We start from the raw sequence: 9,937 nt of genomic DNA, 5'->3' as shown, positions 1-9,937 counted from the left end.
ATTTCCAGATGCCCCTGGTAGAGGGACTAAAAATATTACTGATTGGAAAATATAATGTACTGATAGGGAAACTGGGAACTTTCTTATCAGAAATAGAAGGCTTTGCCTTTAGAAAAAAATTGTGGGGTTTTTTTGTTGTTGTTGTTTTGTTTGTGTGGGTTTTTTTGTTTGGGTTTGGTTTTTTTTTTTTTCCATGATCAATATGGCCATTTTATCTTAGGGGAGTTGTAATTCCAGCTCCTTGCAGTGTTCCATTCTGTCTAGTGAGCCTTGATCTCCAAGCAGGCAACTGCACTGTGCTTGTTCAGCCTCAGGGAGAGTCTGCAGCRTATCAGGGACCCAGGAGCAAAGGGACAAAAAGGGAAATGCCACATTCAAGGCAATGTTCTGGTTAAAACATCTGGGTTTCCCCTCATGTTGAGGCTGCAGCTACATCTGGGAATTGGGGTGCACAAAACTTAGCAAACAGAAGCAGATTGTTGTAATGACAAACTGCATGAGATTGAGCCTTTCCTTGCATTATTTCAAGAATAATTAATCCTAGAAAACTCAATTTCCAAAAATATCAGAGCAATGCAATATATTGAACATATTTACTGAAKTAATTTTCAGCCARCTCATAGCAGACCCTGCATGCAGTMGAGGARGATMCAAAGACAACTGCAATTAAATATTTCAAAATTTCTGTCCTTTAAGCTTCCCATTTGGCAAAARGTTCCAATACTTTGGGTTGTGATCTTTGTTCAAGACAAAAACAGATGTCAAAACATATTCCTTCACATTTGATCAGCTTTAATGGCTTTTGGAAATACAAGTTTCTTCAGAGAGGGTGCATTCTTATCAAATACAAAAATAATACCTCCATTACTTCTTCATTATTTTCTTTTATGTTTCTTGCCCTTTGCAAATATCCTTCTATTTGTATGTTCCCACTGTGACGCATTTTCCAATATGATTATTTCCCTCCCCCAGCAGGCTTTGACATTGCATAATGATTGTGCTGTCACAAATACTGGAATGCCTGAACAGACAGGATTGGAAATGGTCAGAGATTAAAAATGCTTGCTTGAAGTTCATTCCTTGGTTTGAAGTAGTGGGGGCAAATATTTGCATAAATTAATTTTTAATAGATACCAAAAATAAAAATCTGCTAAAGAAAATKTAGCTTGTCTGCATTATCATGCAATTTTAAGCATGCAAGCATTTATGTTCTTTGTGTATTTTGACTTACGGCCATGTGAGACACATGAGTGRACTGTCACTCATGCAGAATTAATTCTAATTTGTCCATATAGGGGAAAAAACCCTGGGAAAATATGATAACGCTTTTTGTTGGCAGCAAACCCTAGTTGTTGTTAGTCATTTGAGAACATTGTTAGCAGACTATCCAAATTCTGTAGGTCAAAGCCTTCTTAAACAGAGGTGTATTAGCACATAACTCAATCCACTACAGGAATGGATTTTATCTGCTAAGGAATTGTAWCCTTCTGTACCATAATATTTATATCATTTTTTCTTTCCCTTGAACAAAAGAAAAATATTTTGATTCGGTGTTTGACAACTCAAGTCAGGTTATTTAAAATAATATTCACTTGGAATGTACCAAGGGTAAAATGCTGGTTTTTGAGTAGCTACTTTTCTACAGTATTGCAGACCAARATCTTTCATTTCCCACTAAATGCAATACAAAAGCAGTTTGTAAAGAGTCTTTAGACTTTGCACTTCTCCCTCTCCCAGGTAAGTGGCAAATAAGTAGTTGTCACCGGCACGTAGGGCAACAAATGGATAAAGCAAGCATGGATTCTGAGATCTATAATTTTTAATAATCTTTAAACTAGCTACAAAATGTCAATCACTTCACAAACTGACAGGAGACATAAGGAATTTTCATATTACATGCTGTAAATGATATTTATCTCACAGTTTATCTAGAGTTCATTCATTTAGGTTTTTTAGTTATTTTTTTAATTGTCAGCTACTAAACATCTCAGCGATTTGGTGTGCATAGCTCTAGGTAAGCAACAGAGAACTGTACTGATAACAAACCACATGGGGATAGCGACTAGTAAGAGAGAGCCTTATAAAAATTACATTTCTTTGCACCATTTCATATGGTAGTTGTTTCCTCCAAAAGATAGTCTTCAAAAGCAGCAGACAAACCCAATATATTACACTTATTTCTTTTTGTCTTTGACATATTTTCAGCCAAGCTTTTATTTTGCTGGCAATGGCTAAATGGTGAGTGCCAAATCCCTCTTTTTTTCATAATTAAAAAAAATGATCATGATTAATAACTATATATATATCAACAAGAAAAAAGTGGCACAACTGCAAACTTGCTGGTATAACATAGTCCCAAAAGAGTCCGAATACTGAGCATGCTTTTGTTGTCATTGTTGGTGTGCTACTGCCATGGGAAAAGTCTTGTTTAAGTAGGAGTCTAAAAGTCTATTTATTCCTCATGCATAAATGCATAAATCACATCACTTTTTAGTGCAATGCTTGTTATAGTAATATAATTCCACATTGTCTAATCATGAAATCATAACAACAGATAATGGCAATGAAGAACTGAAGACAGCAGGTTTAAGTGCTTAAACATCATGATACCCAAAGACAGGAGCATGGCAGTAGCTCTGTGGAATGTCACAGTTTTACAAGAACAATACTGTATATTTAAAGGTTAACAGCACGTTTAGCATTCCAACAGTGTTGTCATTCAGCAAACATCATTAAAAAAAAAGGAAAAATGAGGAGAGGGAAAAAAAAAGGAAAATAATCCAAAACAGAAACAAGGAAAGGAAAGGAAAAACCCCAAAAAACATCATAGTGAGCTATAGCCATCAAATCAGCACTATGTACAACCTTTGGAAAGAAAGATATCTAGAAAAAAATAATTACAAGTATCATTTTTGGAAAGCTGACAAACTACACAGGACAACATTTACAATGGGGCTGATATGTGCATGTGTGCAAACCTAGTAGATAAATACCATGATAAAAGCATGAAGGTGCTGCCCTGCTGAACAGCATTAAAAGGAAATGCACTTCTCTGCATTTAACCACTGCCCAGCATCTTTGTTGCACGCTGGTTGGCTTCATCAATCCTGGTTTTGTTGGAATCAGCCTGGGGGAACACAAAGAAAAGAAACAGATGAGTACAGCGAAGAAAGAGAGTATGAGAGAGAAAGAGGGAAGAAAGACAATCCTTTATGGGTACTTCCATAATTTTGGTTAGATCACTGAAAAATGAAGCTTGAAAAAATCCTGGAGAGCTGCTTTTTATAGTGGTATTAGGGACCCAAAAGAAACTTACAGATTTGCTGGTTTTGTGACAGCCTTTGAGCAGAGCTTTTCTGTTTGTGGTCAGCTCCACTGAACTCCTGCAAATGCTGAGCCAGATCTGTGGCTGGTGCTGGCAATAGCACTGGTGGTAGTGATAGTAATGGATGAGAAGTCGTGGTGTACTGTGCATTTTTCAGGTGAAAATCTTCAGAGCCCTCTAAGATTTGGTGAACCTGGACTCTGGCCTAATTTAGATCATCAGGCACCAGTCAAAACTAAAATMGTGGTCAGTGTAGAGATTTGCTGGAGCAGAGTAGCTGGATCATCTGATGTAGGGAATGCTGACAAAGATAAATTTCTTTGAAAAGATSAGCCTGGCTATCTTTGCCCCACATGAGAATGGAAAGGAACAGGTGGGAGTGATGCCAGTACTCCAAAATTCACCAATGTAGTCACAGAACAGAGTAGAGTCTTTCACTGGACAGCAGCACAAAYAGGAGTTAAGAAAGGGCAGGGATTCTACTGTGGTTTGAAGGATTCAGACTGGAATTTAGTCCAGCACAGACTAAGCCATTAACTGCACTGTTCTCAGTGGTAACACCTGCCATGGTTATAAAATACCACTAATAAAAYAGCACCACTTGGGAGATTTGGGAGTTCTCTCTGCATGGAAAGATGCTTTGACCATAACTTTCTGTAGCTCTGCAGAAGTTAGTTTTGGAGACTAAARACACAGTTTTAGCTGAAAAAAATTGGCAAAGTTCCACTCAACCCCATGTTGCCATGCCGACTTACTCTAGCAGCGGGACTAGATAGAAAATGGTTTCAATTTTTAAAATCAGACCTGTGGGAAAGGTGAGAATTGTGCATCTGCTTTAAAAGCATGCACAAAAAGCAAATTCCTTCTGTGGTTTGATGGCTGCATTTTGTTAGCTTTGATGATTGTTCCCATATCTCTGGGGTGTATCCAAATTGTACAGATTTATTTTAAATCTCCAATTTGCAAAGACAGAATGGTGGAGCAGCTTTCCCACATGCATTTAAAAATCCTTTAAAAATGTTTATACTGATGTGCAATAGATCATTTTGAARTATCTTGGGCTTTTCTCTGTAATTGTTTTGGAAAATGCTATGCAGATGTATATTTTTAGTGCGGCAGCATGTGCCAGCTCCTCAACAAGCATAAATCAGCAAAACTATTCATTACAAGCCACGGTCTTATATTTTTGCTGTAAGTTTGACCTTGTCTACCACAGTACAGTTTTGTGTACTTTTAACAAAAGGCTACCTAAAAAGTTAATGAATTTGAAAGCCGTTACCTTTGTYATGAAATGCATGAATATTCATTGAAGAGTGATGAAACACCATGTTCATAATGATGTTTAGACCTTAGTATCTGGTGGATGATGTATTGAAGGTAGTGGAGTCTCTGTGCTGACCTTTCCACTTAGGTCAAGATAGAGTGCTTGGAACCCTTCCTACTTTCCTCCTAGCCTCCTATTTATGGTATATTTTAGGGCCAGGCTCTTCTGGGGATGATCTCTGTGACCTACTCATCACAYCATCATTTTGGTTTTTGTCCCTTTCTCTCTGATCTGAGAAAAKGACAAATAAAGCCTTTTATTCATTGCTGTCCTGATTACCGTGGATGGATCAGATTACATCTCTGCATTATGAGATTGCTCTGATTTGGGTGTATGCATCCAGTTTAACATAAATCCTTTAGGAACATTTGGGTTAGCTGTGTGGTGCACCCCAGCTTTTGCRAAGTGTGCCAGCCAACAGTCTTTCTAATGGTCATAATTGACCAAAAGTACAGTGCTCCAAGCAGTCAGGAAAACAGCCTTGGCAAAGCTGTGAGCCCACTTCCAGCTAGGGGCCAGGGACTGTTGGCATATTTCATTGCAGAATGGATGTGTGTGTGATTGTGGCTCCACTGTCATCCAGCTAACCATCATTTCTGTCTTTACAGAGGGTTTTACTAATACATTGTGCTTCTTTTTCCTGTACCTCATTACTATGTGTCCTTACTCTGAGAAATTTGGCAGATTTTTCACTAAGACTGAAGACTGTCTTATTTTTGTGCTGCTCTCTTGACGACTCCTCTGTGTACAATGCAAATCCATCTTTCATAAATGTGTCACTGTTCCRTAGCCAAGGGCCCTGGGTGATTTTATGAATCCCAATAGCTGCCAGTGTTATTTTGCCATTGTTGTACAAAATGCCAAATTCTGTAAGAAGACCACATTGATGTGGAAGGCTGGTCCCTCAGCTGATTGCTCTCAGCAGCACTGTCTGGAGGTTTGACCCATGTGCTTTATGTGTACATAGGGCCTGGTCAATGTTTTTAAAATCCAGACATTTGCAAGCCTGAGCTGGTAGAAGAACCATTGACTTGTTGGGCGTGCTGTAGTTTGGGATAGCATCCTGCTGGCATGGGTAGGATGCCAGTGATTTCAATCCACAGGGCTTGTCTCCTGCCACTGTGATGTGAGCAAGGGAGGTGGGAACACAACAGTGCACATCCTCATCGCTTTGATAAAATAATGTATTTATAAAGCCTATAATGTGATAGGCTTCTTGTTTAAAGATACTTATGGTGTAGGCTGTATAAACTCCCAGTCCCTTCTCACAGCATAGATAGATGTGCTGCTTTTTAGTTCTTTTCATATGGATAGCAGCAGGAAATCCTTCCCCCGATGCTCCTAGTTTTCTCAGAAATGTGAAACAGTGCAGAATGGCATCTCAGTAACACAGTGCATTTTTCAGTACAGTCAAACAAACATATGCAGCTTTATAAAACAAAACTTTTGACCAGTGCAAAGCCAGGTGCTCTACTGTGTCATGCGACTGTCTCTCTGTCAGGGATGATCTTCTCACCTTTCAGACAAYGTGTACTTCACCCAGTTCTCTCTGGAATCTACCCCCACTACAGAAAGCCCTTGGAGTGAATCCCTCAGTGCAGCATTTGCCCTATTTTTTTTTTTTATTAGGCTGTGATGTAGTTAACTGATATGAAAAACAGGCATGGGCATCCTGCTYGTGTGAGGAGACTTGCGTGTGTAAGAAGGCTCAAGAGCACCAGCTCTACCACTTGAGGTCAGAATTAACTTTAAGCACCACATGTAAGTCCTTGCATTAGATCCTCAGGTTGTGTAAATCTCAGCSGAAGTGGAGTGTTGTGTTGATTTTACACCAGATGAAGATCTAGCCTCTTATGTCACTTCAGCCTGGCTGTGCCTGTGCCTGGAGCTCTGCCAGTACCAATGCAGATGGCTTGCAGATCCTGGGATCTGAGGATGGCAGTGAGCTTCCAGCTGGGCTTGGAGAGGGCTGCTCTCTGCTTCAGAAATCTGCAGTGCAGGTCTGGCACTGGAATGGTGCTCTATGACTTTTAAGGTGGGGATTTTGCAGAACGAATGCTAAGCTTTTGTATTCCACTGATGCCATATGGGGCCCAATTATGTATAAATAAATATATATGTACATGCACATACACACTGACAAGACAGCAGGTAGATCTCTGTCCTAATGTTGTTACAAGCAGCACAACAAAACTAGCTGAACTGTTACCATATGGCAAAGCTTTGCTTAATAAATCCCCACCCTCTTTTGGGGACTGGTCCTCCATGCACGAGGAGGACCGTGATCTAATTCTGAGTTGCTCATGGAGTTTCCAAGGAAGGAAATGCCCAGGAGGGTTTAAAACTTTCCAGACCCAAGCCCCACAGACGTGCATAGCTCAGGGCACTTCTTTTAAAGAGGTACTGCACAAGGAGCCTTGATGTGTGCTAAGGGGTACCCTTGCAGTTGTTGTGTGGCAAACTCAACAGCATGGGTTCAACCCAGCCTGCACTGGAGGTTACTGCAGATTCACAGCAGCGAGCCAAGGATTTGGAGGGGGAAGAGAGGACCTATTTGTGTCCCTTGTCCTTTCCAAGCCCTTGCTTGCAGAAGGGAAAACCCATCCCCTTTCAGCTGCTCTTGGAAATGGCAGCTCTTACCTTCTCCATGATCCTGTCAATCTGGCGGTTCTGTGTGTCGATCTCATTGCCCATGTCCAAGGCCATGTGACGTAAGTTGCCAATGATGCCGCTGACCTGCTCGAGGTTCTCATCCATTTCATTTTCCCGGGCATCGTTTGTTACCCTGGGAGTAAAAAAACAATTCTTTCAAGCCGAGCAATGAGACACCCCCTGAAACTGTGATTCACCAAAACCTCCACTGCATCTTCTGTCACTTGTCACCTGAGGAGCAGGCTGCTGTGCTCAGCTTTGCAGAAAAGGGATTCRTGAGTAGATAACCTGAAAAATGTTACATGCCTGTTTTTTGGATGGCCTCGATTTTCTGGGTTATCACTGCTCCATTTATACCGCTCATGTCTGCTGTTAGTAAAAGTGTTGCTGTCTGAGTTTGCCTGTACTACATACTGCACCTCTCTGCAGTGATCATCCTTCCCAACAAAGAATGAAAGGGTGCTCTGTTTGGATCTGTGTGTGGCTAGTAGCATTCATGGGAAGTGCTGGAAGGTGGTGGAATTATAGGTGTACCAGTTCCCCTTCTTGAACTGCACATAGCTAATAAATACTGTCCAGTTCTTGTACACCTGGGGCTCATAGAGKTGCTTCAGCTGTGAAAATTCTGACCTAACATCCTATTTAATTGACTGTATTTCTGGTTAATGACAGAAGCACCTTCTCTCAGATTTACTAGGTTTAGAGAGATCCTTTATCTCTCATTCTTAGCACCATCTTCTGGAGTTGCTTCTTTTTGGAAGGAAAAACTTGTGCTTGAGCCAAGGCCCAGTTCAACTCTTCAGTGACTGTAGAGGCAGGTGGTGACTGACACAGGGAAAAGCAAGGTTCATGGGTCCCACTCAGAAAATTCCTACTTTGAGCCTCTTATGCAATTTGTGTTCATGTAGGTGCCCAAAGGGTGCTCCAGGCTATTTGCAGAAAAATTATGGTGCAGCATAACTTCCTTCACTGCTATGTTCTATTATCATGCCCCAGCCTTCATTTTGATGGGGCTGCCATGCAGAAATGAAAAAAAAAAAAAAAAGTGAATGGCAGACCCATCAAACTTAAATGGCAACTCCATCCCACRCTCCAGATTGTATGACAGCATTGTTTCTATCACACTGATTTCCCTTTATCACAGCAGCCAGAAAATAAGTGGATAATAGTTTTTGGAAAGATAATTGCTTATTTATCTAGTGTCCTTAATCTTCAGAGATCAAAGCTTTGCCTACTGGTATGCTGTTATTCATGCTGATAGCATTGTCATCTAAATACATGCCCCATAAGCACTGTAATCAGTAGATACTTTGTGCTGGATCCCTACGTATTGTGGGAAGTTTGCAGAGTGGTTGTCATTAATATCTCTCTGTGTTTCAAACTGGTTTTCATTTGAGAGCCCAGGGATTCCCACCGTGCTTCTCCATAGTTTTGGCTTCCCAGCAGCTGAGGAATGGGGCATCATTCCACTTATGGTGAGATTTTGAGAATACTCATGAGCAGGGGAGGGGTGTACCTCTAGTTAAAAGTGTTCTGCAAGTTCTATGCTTGGCTTGGTACTTTGCAGGAAGCCTGAGGCTTTTTGTTGTTGAAAAGAAAGGAAAGGCTTCCTGATGCCTTGGTTCGTCTTCTGGCAAGGATGGATAACGGGCACTACATGCCTTGAGACATAATGGCAATAAACTAGTATTTATCTGACACTTCATTTCTGAGCTATTTGACAGCTGTCATTAGTGAGACCCGTAGTAAGGCCCCAAGGAAAATGTTCATGCAGGGAGCTGGAGTGCAGAGGACAGTGCTGACTGGCCATGACTGTCTGCACCCTCACAGTGCTGCTGGGAAATAAATAGACATTATTTCTATTTTAATATTGCCCAAATCTGGGCAGTCTCAAAGAGGAAAGTTTAAGGTTGCATTTTCAAGCATCCTCTGGTTCTCAGGGCCAAGATCCTTCCCTTCAGGATTTCCAGCAAGGTCAGCATCCTTTGCACTAGAGCTCAGGTGACCCTCAAGGCCAGGAGAAGTCACTGCATGCAATAAGCCTTTAGGACGTGTTTTAATCACTGTTGACCTGAATCTGAGCACCACTTGGTGGAAAACCCTGGCTCTATCACATTACCCAGCATCTTGGAAAGAGTTAATGAGCACCACAGAACTCATGACCATATGGAAGAAATCTAAATATATCAGTGACAAGGAGAACAGAAAGAAAACAGAGGGTAAAAAGGCTCACCTGCGGATAAAGCCACCACTGATGGCCATCTGCTCCCGTTCATCTACGACRCGTGCAGGCTGGCTGGCTACAACACCATCCTGATTATTGCCCCAGGCCTTTTTGTAAGCATCGCTTGATTTAAGCCTATGCGAAAAAGATGATGAGTAACAAAGCATCAAGTGCACAAGGACAAATGCAAAACTCTTTACCTCTCCAAGCTAAAAGCTGAATCAAGCAAATGAGTTTTCAGAGAGAGGCTCATTGGTTGTATACCGATATATCATAACCCTGAATAAAAGGAGGGGGTTGGGTTTTGTTAATTTTTTTTACTTTACTGCCACAACAACAGTGATGRTCAGAGGTTTCGTTTCCAATAGGGTGAATTGCAATTGTCAAGTAGGGTGAATTGCAATTGTCAAGT

At 41.0% G+C, this 9,937-nt stretch overlaps 1 protein-coding gene across 2 annotated transcripts in view; it reads right to left on the bottom strand.

Moving 5' to 3' along the window:
- Window positions 1-741: 741 nt before the first annotated feature.
- Window positions 742-9,937, bottom strand: part of SNAP25 (synaptosome associated protein 25) — a 62,312-nt gene continuing 53,116 nt past the window's right edge. The window contains exons 6-8 of one of the 2 annotated variants that reach the window (XM_057382958.1): window positions 9,535-9,660; window positions 7,290-7,434; window positions 742-3,127 (exon numbers count right to left, since the gene is read on the bottom strand). In XM_057382958.1, the coding sequence (XP_057238941.1) occupies window positions 3,059-3,127; window positions 7,290-7,434; window positions 9,535-9,660 (340 nt within the window). In that variant the 3' untranslated portion in view covers window positions 742-3,058. The remainder of the gene's footprint in view (window positions 3,128-7,289; window positions 7,435-9,534; window positions 9,661-9,937) is intronic. The other variant, XM_057382949.1, reaches the window with a different exon arrangement.

Source organism: Malurus melanocephalus, unplaced genomic scaffold, assembly GCF_030028575.1.
Source record: "Malurus melanocephalus ecotype Western Australia unplaced genomic scaffold, MMel_1.1 scaffold_13, whole genome shotgun sequence".
In the NCBI taxonomy this organism is placed as follows: domain Eukaryota; kingdom Metazoa; phylum Chordata; class Aves; order Passeriformes; family Maluridae; genus Malurus; species Malurus melanocephalus.
The sequence above is the reverse complement of the archived record's forward strand: the minus strand, read 5'-3'. Positions and strand labels throughout refer to the sequence as shown.